This window comes from Malus sylvestris, chromosome 15 (assembly GCF_916048215.2).
Source record: "Malus sylvestris chromosome 15, drMalSylv7.2, whole genome shotgun sequence".
In the NCBI taxonomy this organism is placed as follows: Eukaryota; Viridiplantae; Streptophyta; class Magnoliopsida; order Rosales; family Rosaceae; genus Malus; species Malus sylvestris.
The window spans coordinates 12,265,663-12,283,245 of NC_062274.1; the positions used below are offsets into that span (position 1 = coordinate 12,265,663).

At 37.5% G+C, this 17,583-nt stretch overlaps 1 protein-coding gene and 1 pseudogene across 1 annotated transcript; both read left to right on the forward strand.

Moving 5' to 3' along the window:
• The first annotated feature begins 2,507 nt into the window (after nt 1-2,507).
• Nucleotides 2,508-6,176, forward strand: LOC126605293 (probable glycosyltransferase At5g20260). Its single transcript, XM_050272661.1, has 4 exons — nt 2,508-2,768; nt 4,669-4,820; nt 4,927-5,290; nt 5,371-6,176. The coding sequence occupies exons 1-4, from the start codon at nt 2,508-2,510 to the stop codon at nt 6,031-6,033; spliced, it is 1,440 nt and encodes a 479-aa protein (XP_050128618.1). The 3' UTR covers nt 6,034-6,176.
• Nucleotides 6,177-14,811: 8,635 nt separating this feature from the next.
• Nucleotides 14,812-16,995, forward strand: LOC126605588 (probable glycosyltransferase At3g42180; annotated as a pseudogene).
• Nucleotides 16,996-17,583: the final 588 nt, after the last annotated feature.

Here is a 17,583-nt window from a genome sequence, read left to right on the forward strand (position 1 = left end):
CATCAATTAACTGTTTTGGTAACAAATAGCATCCTCATGATGATCTTTCCATTTATTTTATGCATATGAATGCTCAAAGATCTCCAAATTGAATAAATTTTTACATATATATGATCTCTAGATGATGATAAAGAGAATGTTCAAATTATGATGTTCGGATGGTAAGGTTCTTTAATCGTAAATGGGGGACAAGTCTGTCACCCTATGGGGTGACACAAGCATTATCGTTAAACACTTGAGTCTAAAATTTCATAAAACTTAAAAGTCTCACGATGGGCTAGCAATAATGCGGTTCAAATTCACCTTTGGCGAGAATCAAACCTAAGACCTCTTACTTACAAATGAAGAGGAATACCACTAAACCATAGTACTAAGTGACATTTTGTAAGAATTCTTAAATATTTAGTTTAGGTTATAATATATACTTTGCTACGCTTATTATGATTATGTGTAGCACTGTCTCACATGGAATAGTTAAGAAAGATATCATAGCCTTATACTTCTGTGACAAAAACCTCAAACTTTCTTTAATGACATTAACCATGGTTTGACCACCAATACAAATAAATTAGTTTTTTCATCAACAAATGTAGGATTTACACATTGATCTATTATTCTAATGAATAGAATATTGAATTTTTACTTATGCATCTAGGATTTCAAACTCTCCATTCTTAAATTAACAAAATAGTTAGGAAACCCCCCCCCCCTTAACATTAATAAATTTATCCTATTTAATTTTTACAAGTTTTATTATTAGACCACTCTAACCATTAGGAAGACCCAATTTGGGTTCAGATTTGACACCCAAATCTTGAGCGGGCTCCAATTTTTTTGAATTTTAAATGTAGCTGAATATTAGAGTTAGTGGCCAACAGTCCAACAGTAACTGTAGGCCTTTCGATTCCTAGACCATTGGTTATCAATAGTCCAGATCAAACTCCATTTTTTGAACAATTCTTTGAAATTGATCTAACGGTCCATATTTGTTTTTGTCAAATCCAAAAGTAAAAATTAAAAAAAAAAATCCAATCGCTGAAATTAAAATCCAATAATCAAAATAATAAAATACATATTTGGTGTATGTATTGAAGTTTGATTAGTTAGAGTGTAAATTGAAATTTGGTTGGTTAGTATGATTTGTTTGGTTTTGGAAATTTTGTTGAAATTTAAAGGTTAAAACATTCGTAAAACTAAATTAAGATGGAAATGTGTTGAGTCATTGCATAACAGCGTGAGTTTGAACTTGAAAAAAGAATTAGAGTTAAAACTATTCCACAACAATTAATACATTTTAGGTCCTGAAATTTAGGTCTGGAAGGTTGAGTGACATTTGCGGCTTACAGAGCTAAATTCTATCTTTTAATAAACCTAAATATTTGGATTTGAATTCAAATATTAAAATTTGTCTCCTTAGCATTATTCTACCTAAAAAGTTGTACAAAAACCAATTTTTTCAATGATATATAAATCGAACAAATTCCAAGGTATCCATTAGATTTTCAATTTTTATCTATCTATCAATCAGAAGATTATGATTCAAGCCACCTTTAACAGCACATTACTTTCAATTCAATCAAAACGCAGCACCGCAGCAGTTTCGAGAATTAAATTGGTGCGTGGCGATCCAAGAAATGGACTTCAATGAGTTAAACGTAAAAAACTTATAAACAAATGAGTTGGACTTGCTAGTTAAGTACTCAATATACCTTTTGGGATCAGAGACGTTTCAACCCTCAAAATCCTAAAAGATATCATCCCCCTTCATTATGATACTTTATACTAAGTGATCATTGGACTTCTCATGTAGGTTAATATGTTCTGATACTATAAAAAAAGTTAAAGTTATACTATAAAATTAATTGTTAATATGAAAAGTAACTCAACTACTTATAAGCATATGCAAATTCCCTCATTTCCCCGATATGAGATTGATCACTCAACACACTCCCTCACGTGTGATGAATTTTCAAGTCTAACACGTGGAAACCACAATTGGGTGAGGTGGAGCATATGTGGCCGTTGAGCTTCACAAGTGTGTCAACCTGCTCTGATACTATAAAGAAAGTTAAGGTTTTATATCCTAAAACCAATTAGCAATATGAGAAATATTCTTACTTATAAGCACATGTAATGTCCTTTCATTATCAGGCGTGAGACCGATACTCTCAAAATGTGTGAGGTCTAGTAAAAGTACAGAAAATATCATACTGTGTAAGGGAGGCTCTTCTGTGATCATATACATGGAAAAAGACCGATTTATAATTTATCTAATACATAACTTGCAAGATACTCATCTTGAAATTTTATGTAACTTTAAATTTATCGATATCTGTAGCAATTTTTTCCAAGTTCAATTATTTGCATTAGTATCAGTGTGTGATAATCTTCACACAGTTAAACCGCTAAGAGCTACCCATTTATATACAAGTAAAAAAATGCAGCTCTGCAGAGGTTCTTATAAACGGACACGACATTGAAGAAACAGTCAAGCTAGCTAGCCAGCCATGGCCATGAATTCAGCTTTCCGCTGCCCCACACTTTTTTGGCTAATTATCTTCTTTTTTCTCGTTTTCTTCGTCCTAACCTTCTCGCCTTTGCTTCGTGAAAACAATGTCATTATTCCCTTTGTTTCCTCTTTCAATACTACTACTATACCTTCCGGCCTAACAAAGAGAAACCACACATCTCTACCTCAAGTTTCATATTTTGATGAGCTTCTCACAGGCTCCATGTATCAAAGGAGACACAGGGATAATCTTACCAAAGTAAGCATTTCAATTTCAACTTTTCAGGTTGATAACTGTTTCAATTTTCATAACTTGTTAATTAATTAGTAACTGTTTCAGTTTTCAATTTCAAAAAATGATAGCCAAATTTGGAAAATTCATCATAAAAGTGAGGTTTATGTTTTCATTATTTTGAAAATTACTGTACCTACTATATATATAGATATGAATTTTGAAAATAAATAAAAATTAAAAACAAAATATTATGAAACGACCCTCAATGTAATCATTCTCATGCATGTATTTATTAGAATCAAGGGATGGTAATTATTTTGATAAATTAAAATACTTGATTTTGGTGAATGGTGATCCAAGGAATTCACTTCAACGTATACATCCCTTATTGGGATTTTAGCCCTTACATATTAAACCCAAAAAACTGATAAACAAAGTAGTTGGACTTGTTAGCTAGCTTTTGTTTTTATTTTATTTTTTTATTTTTTATTTTTGTCAAGCTAGCTAGCTAGTTAAGTACTCAATATATATACCTTTTGGGATCGGAGTTTAGTCTATCAAAACCCTTATATTTTGGTACTTTAACTAAGCGGTCGATGATGTTTATCCAGGTCATGCAAAAACCTAATAAAGTGATACGTGTTGACATACTCTCTAATAAATGTGAGTGATCATATCATTGTATGTAGGATCCACATATATTAGAGAGTGTCAAATGGCATTCATGATTGAGTAAACAGTGACTAAATACAAATGAACTAGCTAGATATTCTAATTAATTAGGGTAAATTTATAAAACTACATCAATTATGGATCACAACAGAATCTTATACCTCATGTTTTAAACATTGATATGTCATATCTTAACTTATAAATTTGTTGCAATGTTAACCCTCCGTTAATTTATCTACATGGTCCTCCATGTTAGAAAAATATGGACCCTGCATTTGTCATGTCATCACTTAACGGCCTACTTAATGGATTAAACAACGAAGGTCTAACATTGCAACGAATTCATAAGTTTAGGTATGAATTTGCAATGTTTAAAACATGAGGTATGAGATTGTGGTGCGACCCATAATTGAGGTAGTTTTGTGTAATTTACCCAATTAATTAACTACATAGATTTGTTCTTGAAGATCTATCTATGTATGGTCCTATCCGCATACATTTTTTTACCTATAACACACTCATTTTTTATTTCTATTATGTGATCCTCGGCAATCCATTTAATTTGACGGCTAGAATTTGAGAAGAGTGTGAGAAAGGTAAAAAAGAGTGTGTGGATATAAATATCCTATACCTATATTATATACACTTCTCTATCAAAACCCTTGTTTTATTTTGTTGTTTCTTCGTGCATGGGTTGGTTTCACCTCCTAAGCCTTGATCTATTTTTCAACGCATGGGTTGTTTTATTTTATTGTATTTGGCTTTGTTTTTACCGTCCTTTTTCGTGTTCCGGCTTAATGCATATGCAATCTATATTTACCAAAAAATGAAAGACTGAAAGATTGTACGCGTGCGTATGTATATATGCTAGCTAATCCATAGAACCAGAACAATCAATCAGTACCATATGACGATTACTACTACTGCAGGCGCCTTCCGATCTCCCACAGTAATTTTTTTGTTAGTAACGTTCTTGTTTCTTCTCTTCTTCCTCCTAGTCTTCTCACCTTTCCCTGAATACCATCTCAATAATTTTCCCTTGATTTCCTCTTTCACTACGTCTTTCAATCGTAAAAAGAACAACTACACAACCCTACCACACGTTCTTTCGATGGGATTCTGGAAAATTCCATTGAAGGAGTAGTACGCACAAGGTTAGTGCATGGAACCAAAATTAAGCTTTGTTATAATTACGTATTTGGTAAGTTAACTTGCATTGACTAATTACAATTTTATTGTGTTCCATGATTAGAATAAGACTAGTTTGGAGAGAATCGAAGAAGATTTAGCTAAAGCACGTGCAGTGATTCGTGAAGCAATTCAGTCCAGAAACTATACTTCAGAGAGAGAAGAGACTTTTGTCCCAAGAGGAAGCATTTACAAAAATTCTTATGCTTTTCATCAGTTGAGTATCTATATTGCTAACAAAAACCTGCTTTTATTTTCTTCCCAAAGATAAATTTCATCATGATCGATGTTTTCTTATAATGATTGTGATGCTAATTGTCAGGAGTCACATAGAGATGAGGAAGAGGTTTAAGGTGTGGACGTACAAGGAAGGAGAGTTACCATTAATACACATGGGTCCTATGAAAGACATTTACGGCATTGAAGGACACTTCATAGATGAAATAGAGAGGGAGGAGAGCCCTTTCAGGGCTATGCATCCTGATGAGGCTCACACATTCTTCCTTCCCTTTAGTGTTGCCAACATTGTCGAATACGTTTACTTACCTATCACTAGAATACAAGACTACCATCTCGATCGCCTGCAGCGGGTAGTCATCGACTACATTGGCATCGTGGCAACTAAGTATCGATATTGGAACAGAAGCGATGGCGCTGACCATTTTATGGCATCATGTCATGATTGGGTAATGCTTTACTAAACGCTATCTTTTTGTGAAGGATATGTGTATAGGTCATCTCAATCAATAACTTTATCATATTTCAGGCACCCCGCATCTCATTAGGTCACTCTAAACTCTTAAAGAACTTTATTAGGGTTCTTTGCAATGCCAACACCTCTGAAGGATTTAAACCCCAAAGAGATGTCTCCATGCCTGAAGTTTATGTACTCCCTCGAGAGCTTGGACCACCAGATTTAGGTCAGGCCCCAAACAACCGCCAGATTCTAGCATTCTTCGCCGGCAGAGTCCACGGACCGATTCGAACCGTCTTGCTACATTATTGGAAGGACAAAGATGATGAAGTTCAAGTCCATGAGAAGCTTCCCCAGGACCAAAACTACACAAAATTAATGGGTCAAAGCAAGTACTGCTTGTGCCCCAGTGGGTTTGAAGTGGCAAGCCCTAGAGCTGTGGAGGCAATTCATGCAGGATGTGTACCGGTGCTAATTTCTGACAATTATACATTGCCTTTCAATGATGTTCTTGATTGGAGCCAATTTTCAGTACAAATTCCAGTTGCCAAGATACCAGAAATTAAGACCATCTTACGAGCAATTCCGTATGAAAATTATCTGAAAATGCAGAAGAGGGTGTCCAAAGTTAAGAGGCATTTTGTGCTTAATCGGCCGTCTGAGCCGTTTGATGTAATTCACATGATTCTTCACTCAGTGTGGCTGAGACGACTTAATTCTAAGCTCAAAACTTGATCATGATTCATCAACCTAGTCATCACCTTGTGTATTTTTTAACCCCCTTCCTTTTTTTTCGGTATCTGATCAGTCTGTAGTCTTCCTTGTATGTAAAAATTTGTCAGCAGTAATTATAATGGGACACAAGCTAGCTAGCTATATACCTACGCTCATAAGAGATATATATATCAGATCTTGTTGCATTTTTTCCGCTCAAGCTCCATATCGATCTTTGGTTTTATAATAAAACCAACCTCATTTCTTATATATGCAGGGATATGTGGAACTCACGTGAGACCTAGCTACATATGCAAGCAAAGAATCCCATACCTTGATTAGGCAAGGTAGTTTACTAGCTAGGCACCATTTGACTTTTAATCACATGATAAACTGAGGAATTAATCTTAATGAATCGACTTAAGTCCACTCATCACCTGTATGAGAGTACTAAGTATTTTAAGTAGGCCATGTATAAATCCAGCACGGCTTAATTACTGTAGTACTCTTGAAAGTGTCTTTGAGTTCTACTTTACACTCTGAAAATTATTTTGTTTCACTTTGCCATCTAAATCATGTTTTTGCGTCCCAGTTTACCCTATGCTGTTAAATTCATTTCATTACTCCCGAAGATCAAGATATTCATCAATTTTCACATCTTGATTTCGAATTTTGATATGAAAAATATGGAAAAAAAAAGTTAAAGGAAATAATGGAGAGCTTGTGTGCGGTAGGTGAGAGAGAGATATGAAGGAAATTTTCCATGGGCAACTTCCAATCAAATTTGAGTTAATTCATACCAAAATCGTTTTCCGTCGACAATCTTTTTCTCCCTTGTTTTTATTTCTTTTTTCTCAACTATAAACTATGATTTAAACTAATCTTTTTAACAAACCAAATTTATTTATTTTTCTGCCCACGTGGTGTTTACATGGCATACAGATAAGAAAATTATGAGTCCTTCACAGCCACTGTGGATGCAAATTTCTGCCTTCTTCTTCTTGGACAAAATTGCACCTATAAAACAATTAACACATTTGGTCAAAGCCAAGAGCCTCACGCACCCACGATAAATGGAGAGGGCTTTGGCCAAAGATCCTCCGATGCCAAAGTTAGAATTTGAGGGAAAAATGTTTAGAGAATTTGGAGAATTTGCAAGAGTCTCACGCGCCCACGATGAATGGAGGGGGCTTTGGCCGAAGAACCTCCAATGCCAATATTAGAATTTGAGGGAAAAGTGTTTAGAGAATTTGAAGAATTTTGCAAGAGTGTTGAACTTAGGTTTTTGGAGAAAATGGGGTGGTATTTATAGGGGTGTGGTCGGCCCTTTTGGGAGAGATGAGAACCGGCCACTTTAGTGGTTTTTTTTGGTGTAATTTACAATTAATTGAGTGATAAATAAACTAATTAGCTAATTAATGTAATTTAGGAGAAATAGTTTGGGAGTTACATTGTGAGGGAGATTTGATGAGGATGGATGAAATAGGTTTTAAATAAATACCTATTTTGATCACTTTTGACCTTGTTTGTCCGTTGCTTGCGCGTAGAAGCTTCGGTGTGCCTCGAGGGTACTTTTGTCTTTTTTACCCTAGAATCACGTGTCGCCTCCGTATTTTTCTCGATTATTTTTTACTCCATAAATGCCCCCATACCTGTTGGGCTACTCATAGGAAAATGCATAATATGTAGAGATCTTCAACTTTGATGTAGATTTCCACTTGGACTTGGAATTAGATTCTTCTAGGAAGGGGAAATAGATTACCTCTAAAGTCTATTTAGGACTACCTTAAGTATGGGATTAAATCAACTTCAGAGGGAAATTATTTGTCCATACAAGAAAGAAAGAAAGCTAGATGATATTTGTTCCCCCTCCCTTAGCACTTTTCTTTGCTTGCTCGTGCAAAGAACCGTCTTCTTTTAATTTCTTTGTCTTCTCCGCACTGCATCGATTTAAGAAAACCTTAATTTTCCTTGTCTTCTTCTTGGGTGGTGCTGCCACGGGGCAGCTGTCGGGGTGGTGCGGCACGTCAGCTGGCAAGGGCCAGGAGTCGGCTTGGCATGGGCAAAGGAGGAGGTGTGGCAGAGGCCATTTGCTTGTGCTACTTGGCTTGACTGAAGCCAAGGACTGGCTCGACATGGGCCGAGGAAGTGGCGTGGCATGGGCCACGGTTTGGGCTACTTGCCAAAAATGAGGAAACTGTTTGAGTTTAATTTCTCAGCTGTCATAGATGAAGCAGTCAAGGATGGAGCTACCAAGATCAAAGTTGCTGAAGATGAAGTGTTGGATGAGCAAACTGTTGGGTGCAAAGTGGCTGCTGCCCCCTGACCATTTGTTGCTTAGTTGGTCTTCAAGCATTCGATCTTTTAAGCTATGTGCCCTTTTCGCACTGGAGAGCTTACCCAGATAGGTGTCAAGGAATTAGTTTACCCTTTCGCACTGGAGAGCAATTAGTTTACCCTCTCGCATTGGAGAGTTTACCCATATGGGTGTCGGGGAATTGATTTACCTCTTGCATAAGAGAGTAATTAGTTTATCTACTCGAGAGCAGACCCTTTTAGGTGTCGGGGAATTGGTTTACCTTCTCGCATTGGAGAGCAATTAGTTTATCCTCTCGCACTAGAGAGCTTACCCAGATTGGTGTCTGGGGATTGGTTTACCCTCTCGGATTGAAGAGTAATTAATTTACCCTCTTACACTAGAAAGCAATTAGTTTATCCTCTCGTACTGGAGAGTTACCCATATGGATGTCATGGATTTGGTTTACCCTCTCGCACTGGAAAGCAATTAGTTTATCCTCTCGCACTAGAGAGCTTATCCATATGGGTGTTTGAGCAGTTGTTGTAGACAACAGTTGAGCCAGGCTTATGCATAACTTCTTGAATCTTCATTGAGAATAAAGAAAGGAATCAACTTTACTAGAAGATAGAAACTGCATAATAAGTTGGATAATCATCGGCTTGCGAAGCTTTGTTCGTTAAGCTGTTTGAGACTTCGAGCTTATTTAGAGAAGCCCTAACGGGGTTTAGGGGGTGATGGAGACTTCCCCTGCTTGTACAGGCCTTATCGTTGACCTGTCAAGATACTCGTCGCACCAGCCCTCATTTGTCAACTTCTCAAGGTATTGCTTCCACTTTAGACAGTCGTTGGTAGTGTGGCCCAGTCCTTGATGGAATGCCCAATACTTTGTATGATCCAGCCTGATAAGATTGCCTTTCATGGGTGGCGGCAGTTCGAACCAAGGTTCATTTTTTAGCTTGCGGAAAATTTGACTAATTGGAACTGTGAACTTGGTGAATGTTTCGGACACTAAGTCTTCTCTGGTCAGGGAACGTTCCATGCGTTTTTTTTCAGACTTATTTTTGTTAGACTGCTTGGCCTCGTCCCATAGTGCATGCTTGTCCGTCAAAGCATACGAAACTGCTAGGGTCAGTTCTTCTCCTATGATCAGTTTTTCGAATAAAGGGTGTTCGATGGGAAGCCTATTTCTAAATGCTGCCGTTGTTATGTCCTCTTTGCAGCCAACAATCTTGGCCTTATCTGTTTTAAACCTCTTGATATAGTCACGAATTGTGTCCCAAAGGTCTTTTACGATGCTGAAAAGATGGTCGGATGTTCTTTTGATTAAGCGGTTAAATGAATACTCCTTAATGAAAACTAAGGACAGTTCGTTGAAACTCCGGATCGATTGTGGCGGTAGGGTGTGAAACCAGTCTTTCTTTGCCTTGTAGAGTTGTGGCAAAATTTTTGCACATAAGCGCGTCGTCGTTCTTGAAGAGGATCATGGTTGGATCTGTTCACTCAATCTCATATGTGAATGGTAACATGCCTATGTTGGTCATGTCTCGTGGAAGCACATCGTCAGCAGCCTAGTTGTACTGGAAATTACGCAATCGTTTAATCAGAAGCCTGTTAACTTCTTCTTGAATTTGCCTCTGCTGGGGCAATGGAACTTTCGACTGCCCCCAGTCGTGACCTATTGGTATAAGTCGTTCTTCCTTATGTTTGACTCATCTATGCTGTGGCTACTGTGCATGTGGTATGTTCATGGCAAACGAGCAGGCTGTTTACAGGCTGCCAGTTGAACTTGAGCAGGATTGAGTAACTGCTTCTCTCAATCCGACGTGTTGCCTACTCCGATGTGAGGTAGAGAATGCTCATTGCTAGCCTAGTTGTGAATGAACACTTCACCTGGAAGGTTGTCCATGTTGATAATTGGAGTGTGGCCTCAACTGTGAACGTATGCTCGTCCATGGGCTTGATCGAGAACGAACACTCCTCCGTACGCTAAGACGAGAGTATATGTTATCTTGATGACCTATGCGGGAGCGTAAACTGCAAAAACGCTAGGATCGTGGCTGGTTGAGGGGCTGTTTGCCAGGACGCTGCTGGAGAGGTTCGTCATCTGCCCTTGTCATGCTTCGGGACACCTCATCTAGGGCACGTTGCATCTTGGTGCATTGCAAAAGCTAATTCACCAAGGTCGTCTGATGTGCGAGGGTGTTTGTCAATTCTATAACTTGTTGAGACAAGTGTGGTTCTCCATTTAGGTTGGAAGAATTTGGAAGGAATGCATCTCCTTGAGCAATGCAAGTGTGGTAGACTCCGGACCCAAGATTTGAGTTGAGAAATGTAAAATCCATGGAGAAATGTGGTGAAAATGCCCATGGTTCAATCGTAGGCCCAGAAATTTGAAGCCGGGACGGTTGAACTAATCTTGAACTGATTTGGGCTGCTTGGAAGGCCACGGGAATGGGCTGCTTGGCGTGTGGTGCACGTGGGTGCGAGGCTAAGGCTCGACTTGGCAACGCGTTGGGTTTGCATTGAGCTTAAGTGGCTCGGGCCGTCTCGCCTTGGGCTTGGGCCTGTGTGGGTTTGAATGGCACAGCTTGGGCGATCGTTGTGGTGCCGTGAACCTTGCCAAGGGTGGCTGCCGTGGTGGTTGCCACGATGGTGCCCCGTGGGGGTGGTGCCGCTCCACTTATTGTTGTGTTGAGCTTTGTAGATCGTCACGATCCTAATCCTCAAACATTGGAATTTTCGTTTGTTAAGGTTCTGAATCTCTTGCCATTGTACTTTTCTTTTACGTTTTATCAAAGAATTTTTAGAAGAAAAAAATTCAAGAATAAGAATGTACGAAAAATCTACAAATGAACAAGAAAACGAAAAACCTTGAATGCGAGAGTCTTCTACGAGCATTTGATCAAGACTCTCAATGAAAGCACCAATTTGTGGATGTAAATTTTCGCCTTCTTCTTCTTGGACAAAATTGCACCTACAAAACAATTAACACATTTGGTCAAGGCCAAGAGCCTCACACGCCCACGATGAATGGATGGGCTTTGGCCGAAGAACCTCCGATGCCAAAGTTAGAATTTGAGGGAAAAATGTTTAGAGAATTTGGAGAATTTTGCAAGAGTGTTGAACTTAGGTTTTTGGCGAAAATGGGGTGGTATTTATAGGGGTGTAGCTGGCCCTTTTGGGAGAGATGGGAACCGGCCACTTTAGTGGTTTTTTTTGGTGTAATTTACAATTAATTAGCTAATTAATAAATTAATTGAGTGATAAATAAATTAATTAGTTAATTAATATAATTTAGGAGAAATACTTTGGGAGTTACCTTGCGAGGGAGATATGATGAGGATGGATGAAATAGGTTTTGAATAAATACCTATTTTGATCACTTTTGACCTTGATTGTCTGTTTCTTGCGCGTAGAAGCTTCGGTGTGCCTCAAGGGTAATTTTGTCTTTTTTTTTACCCTAGAATCCACGTGTCGCCTCCATATTTTTCTCGATTATTTTTTGCTCCATAGCCACATCAGCATATTTAACGGAATAATAAAGCACTTTATTAGCCGCAAATAAATTGGGACACAAAAACATGATTTAGAGGATAAAGTGAAACAAAATAACTTTCTGGGGGTATAATGAGACTAAAGACACTTTCAAAGGGCACTACAATACAACTCCCAGGTATTTAGTTAGATAGGAATGCTAGCAATCTTCTCATTATGAACATCCTCATTCTGCCTTCTCTATTCTCCTCCTCATCATGAAATTGGGGTTCCACCATAAAATCAATTGGCAATATGGGGAGTAGCCCAAGACCATATAAGCACATAGAAAACTTGTCCCCTCATCGATGTGGGACAACTCTCAACACGCCCCCACGTATGTGTGACTGATTTTCAAGCCTAACACGTGGACAACACAATAGGGAGACGTGGAGTGCGGCCGTTGGGCTTCACATGTGGAACAACCTGGCTCTGATACCATGTTAACTACATTGAAATGTCTGGGAATTGAAGAGAAAATCAAGAAGGAAGATGAAGAAGGATGAACACAGAGATCTTAGAGAGAAAAGTTTAGAGAGAGAAATATGACTTGTTTTAATTGAAAGAATGAAGATTACACACTTTGTTTTTATACTAGTAAGCCTAACAACTCTAATCAAATATTAACAAACTTGCTAACTATATTTCTAACTGTATTTCTAACTTGTACCCTTAATACTCCCCCTCAATCTCAACTGGGGAAACCCAGTTTGAGATTGGAAGAATTGAGACAAGATAGCACTAAAACTGTAGATTTAGGAAAATCACCATTGGATTGATACCCAAACATCTGTCCACATGTAGCACTTTGACTAGAGTCACCACTTTGGATTAGCCTGCTGCAAACAAGAAAGACAAGACTTGATTATCTTTGAAAAAAAAATCCGAAATTGTTTATTCATCTAACACTAATCCATGACGAAACCATAGTTCTCATTTAAACACTACAATTTTAACAATATTGATTGAATAGTTAAACAATTTCTAATTTGATTGAATTTTGTACTGTCAATTTTTCAAAAGTGACTTGAAAATTAGACGATTGCGGTCATTAAGAAATATGACAAAATAAAAAAGACAATCGAAAACGTAAAATGAGAAAATTTGAGTGAGGAATTAATTAGATATTATTCATATGAGGGCCGAAGGGCACACTCTCTATCTCTCTCTCTCACCATTGATCGATCGGATTGACGACTTATAACAGCACATTACTTGCAGTTTAATAAAAAGGCAGCAACATCAAAAATTCAAGATGTTTGCGTTCCAAGAAATTCATTTCGACCTCATATATATGTATGTTGGCCTCGCGCACACATTAAGCTGATAAATAAATTAGTTTGACTCAATGTACCTTTGGGATTAGGGTTTTTTTTGTCCATTCCCTAGGGAACTAGCCTCAAACTACGACTTTCTACTTTTGGTGAAATATATAGAATCACTAGACAATGATATATTCATTGGAGTCATTTCATTATGACAACTCTCACGCAAGAGTGAGTTCAGGTTGAAGAAACTTGAGGTTCCGTTATAAAATTAAGGGAATTTTAACGAAAAACTTCCGGTACTGTTTATTTTAACGAAAAACCATATTTTTACAATAAAAAGTCAATCATGGTACTATTCACTTTATCTTTTATTTTGTCCTTATCGTTAAAACTCAAAGTTTTCAAGTTATTTTTATTAGTTTTCCTTAAAATTAATTGTTAATAAAAGAAGTAGTGTAGCTTACTTATTAGTCTTGTAAGGTTTATTCTTTTTCCGATATAAAACTCTTTAACCTTCATATCCTCACACGCGCTCTTACGTGTAAGAAAAATTTCAAGCTAAACACGTGGGAAACAATTCAGTGACGTAGAGCACGTGCGGCCGTTGGGCTAAACACATGGACCAACCTGCTATGATAACATGAAAATAGTTGAAATTCCACTATAAAACCAATTGGCAATATGGACGATAACACAACTATATATAAGCATATGCAAGGTCCCTCATTTCCCTGATGTGTGATCGCTCTCAACATGCCCTTTCACGTGTGACGAATTTTCACGCCTAACACGTGGACAACACAATTGGGTGATGTGGAGCACCGGTGGCAGTTGGGCTTCACACGTGGATTAACTTGCTCTGATATCATGAAGAAAGTTAAGGTTTCACCATAAAACCAAATGGCAAGAGGGATAGTAGCCCAACTACTTATAAACACATGTAAGGTCTCTCATTTCTCCGATTGTAAGATTGATAAACACGCCCCCTCACGTGTGGCGAATTTTCAAGTCTAACACGTGGGCAGCATAATTGGGTAGTGTGGAGCACGTGTGGCCATTGGGCTTCACATGTGGGCCAACTAGCTCAGGTACTACGGAGAAAGTTGAGGTTCCACCGTAAAACCAATTGACAATATGGAGAGTAGCCCAACTATTTATAACATGCAAAGTCTCTCATTTTCCCAATGTGAAATTGATATCTCAACGCGTGTGAGGTCAAGTAAAAGTATATAAAATCTCATACTTTGTGAGATATGCTCTTTTAATGACATGGTCGAACACCCCTTCAAAATTAACTCTCCTCATATTCATCACATATGATAACGATTCTTCTTCCGCATGCTGTGATTTTATACACGGCAAATTACTGATCAATAATTTATCTAATACATAACTTGCAAGATAATCATCATCAAATTTTCTATAATTTTAATTTTATCGATATCTGTAGCAATTTGCCATGTTCAATTATTTTTCATTAATGTCAGTGTGTGATAATCTTCACCCAGCTAGACCACTAAGAGCTACCCTTTTATATACATATGCAAGTCAAAAAATGCAGCTCTGCTGAAGTTCTTAAATAAACCCAGATGACCACTCAGATCATCGTCTTCCTCGCCGACTCGCCGACTCATCCCTCTCACTGATTCTTATAAATGGACACCACACTGAAGAAACGGTCAAGCTAGCTAGCCAGCCATGGCCATGACTTCAGCTTTCCGCTGCCGCACACTTTTTTGGCTAATTATCTTCTTTTTTCTCGTTTTCTTCGTTCTAACCTTCTCACCCTTGCTTCGTGAAAACAATGTCATTATTCCCTTTGTTTCCTCTTTCAATAGTACTACTACACCTTTCAATCTGACAAAGAGCAACTGCACATCCCTACCTCAAGTTTCATATTTTGATGAGCTTCTCACAAGCTCCATGTATCAAAGGAGACACAAGGCTAATCTTACCAAAGTAAGCATTTCAATTTCATTTTTCAGGTTAATAACAGTTTCAATTTTCAAAACTTGTTTAGTAACTGTTTTCATTTTTCAAAAAGTGACCAAGCCAAATTTGGAAAATTCATCACAAAAGAGAGCTTTATGTTTTAATTATTTTGAACAAAATGATTATGAAATGACCCCCAAGTGTAATCGTTCTCATGTAGTTATTAGAATCAAAACGATGGTAATTATCTTGATAAATTAATTAATTTGACTAATACTTGATTTTAGTCTATTTAATCTTGGTGATCAGGGTAAGACTAGTTTGGATACAATTGAAGAAGGCTTGGCCAAAGCACGAGCTGCAATTCTTGAAGCAATTCAGTTTAAAAAGTATGCATCACAGAAAAATGAGACTTTTATCCCAAGAGGAACCATTTACAAAAATCCCTATGCTTTTCACCAGTTAAGTAATTTTAAGATTCTTTGTACAATACGATTTATACTCTTCTCTTTTTTATCTTGCTAAGTGATCATTTGCTTTGACCAATTAAGAGGGTTTTCTTACTAAGGTTTACTTAAAGTTTGAATGGCTAGATTACGATTGTCAAACTTCAGCTGTGCAACTCCAATCGTCCACTGCACCAGTGCATCCTATACATTGTCATTCGTGCATTCTAAAGTTTTTGCTAACCATAATATGCATGGTGCAGGAGTCACGTAGAGATGATGAAGAGGTTCAAGGTGTGGAGCTACAAGGAAGGAGAGCATCCATTAATACATTTTGGTCCAGTGAATGACATATATGGAATCGAGGGACAATTCATTGATGAAATAGAGAGGGAGGAAAGCCCATTCAGGGCTACACATCCTGATGAGGCACACACATTTTTCCTTCCCTTCAGTGTTGCCAACGTTGTTCGCTATGTCTACATGCCTATCACTCGGAAGCAAGATTACCATCGCGACCGCCTGCAATGGGTTGTCACCGACTACATCAGCGTTGTGGCTGATAAATATCCCTATTGGAACAGAAGCAATGGTGCTGACCATTTTATGGCTTCATGTCATGATTGGGTACGTATATATGTTGCTTCAACTGTGTCATCAAAATTTTTTTTCCTTTTTCGTATGAACCGTATTGACACTCTGAAATAGTCATTTCCAAAATTTCTTATTTTGAGACCACTAGTATTCATTCGTAACTCAGGCGCCAGAGGTTTCAATTGAAAATCCTGAGCTTTTCAAGAACTTTATTAGGGTTCTTTGCAACGCCAACACTTCAGAAGGATTTTAACTTAAAAGAGATGTCTCACTGCCTGAAATCTACTTACCCAAAGGAAATTTGGACCCACCCAATTTGGGTCAGGCCCCAAAGAGTCGCCCAATTCTAGCATTCTTTGCCGGTCGGGTTCATGGACCTGTTCGGCCCATCTTGCTGGATCATTGGAAGGACAAAGATGATGAAGTTCAAGTCTACGAGAAGCTTCCCAAGGGCCTAAACTACACCAAATTTATGGGGCAGAGCAAATTTTGCTTGTGCCCTAGTGGATTTGAAGTTGCAAGCCCAAGAATTGTGGAGGCAATCTATGCAGGGTGTGTGCCCGTCTTAATTTCTGACAATTACACTTTGCTCTTCAGTGATGTGCTTGATTGGAGCAAATTTTCAGTGCAAATTCCAGTTGATAAGATACCAGAAATTAAGACCATCTTACAAGCAATTCCATTCGACAAATATCTGAAAATGCAGAAGAGGGTGTATAGGGTTCGTAGGCATTTTGTGCTAAACAGGCCATCTAAACCGTTTGATGTAATTCACATGGTGCTTCACTCAGTATGGTTAAGAAGACTTAACTTTAAACTCGAGAATTAATTATATGTATCAACATAACTTTTTTCCCCTTTGCTTGTTTGATGTAAAACTGAGGCCAACAATGAAAACTAGGCCAATAGGTGACTTGCAATTTCAAAATAAAAAAAAAACGTCATCTTATTTTCAATATTGTCATTTTTTCCTTCTTTCACATACAACGTGTATAAGATCTAAATTTGTCTATAAATTCCTTGCGAGGCGAATGAGTTGCTAGTGGCTATATGAATTTGAATTATTTCCTTTTACGAAAAAGAAAATAATATTTGTGATTCTCCTTTTCAACCATGATTTGCCAAGATTCATATTCCTAATGGGTTTCATATGCATATGGTTAAACGGAGATTACATATATAAATTGGTCAATTTTGTTGTAATTAGAGTTATTATATAAGTGTGATTGTGTAAACTTAAATAAAATATAATAAAAACTAGGAGATCTTATCATTATATTTGTACAATTCGAAAATTTACTGTAAATAAAGGCCTGAAACCTAAAAAACAAATCACAATCTCGTATCAGCTGAACCCTTTCTTTTTCTAAGCCGGACCTCCCTTTCTTACTCTCAAACAAATCCATATATTACAACCTCCACGTACCAAATTTTCCTTTATGTATTTCACAATTAACCAGTCATAATTAATACAGTGCGTGTAACCCTTAAATAAATT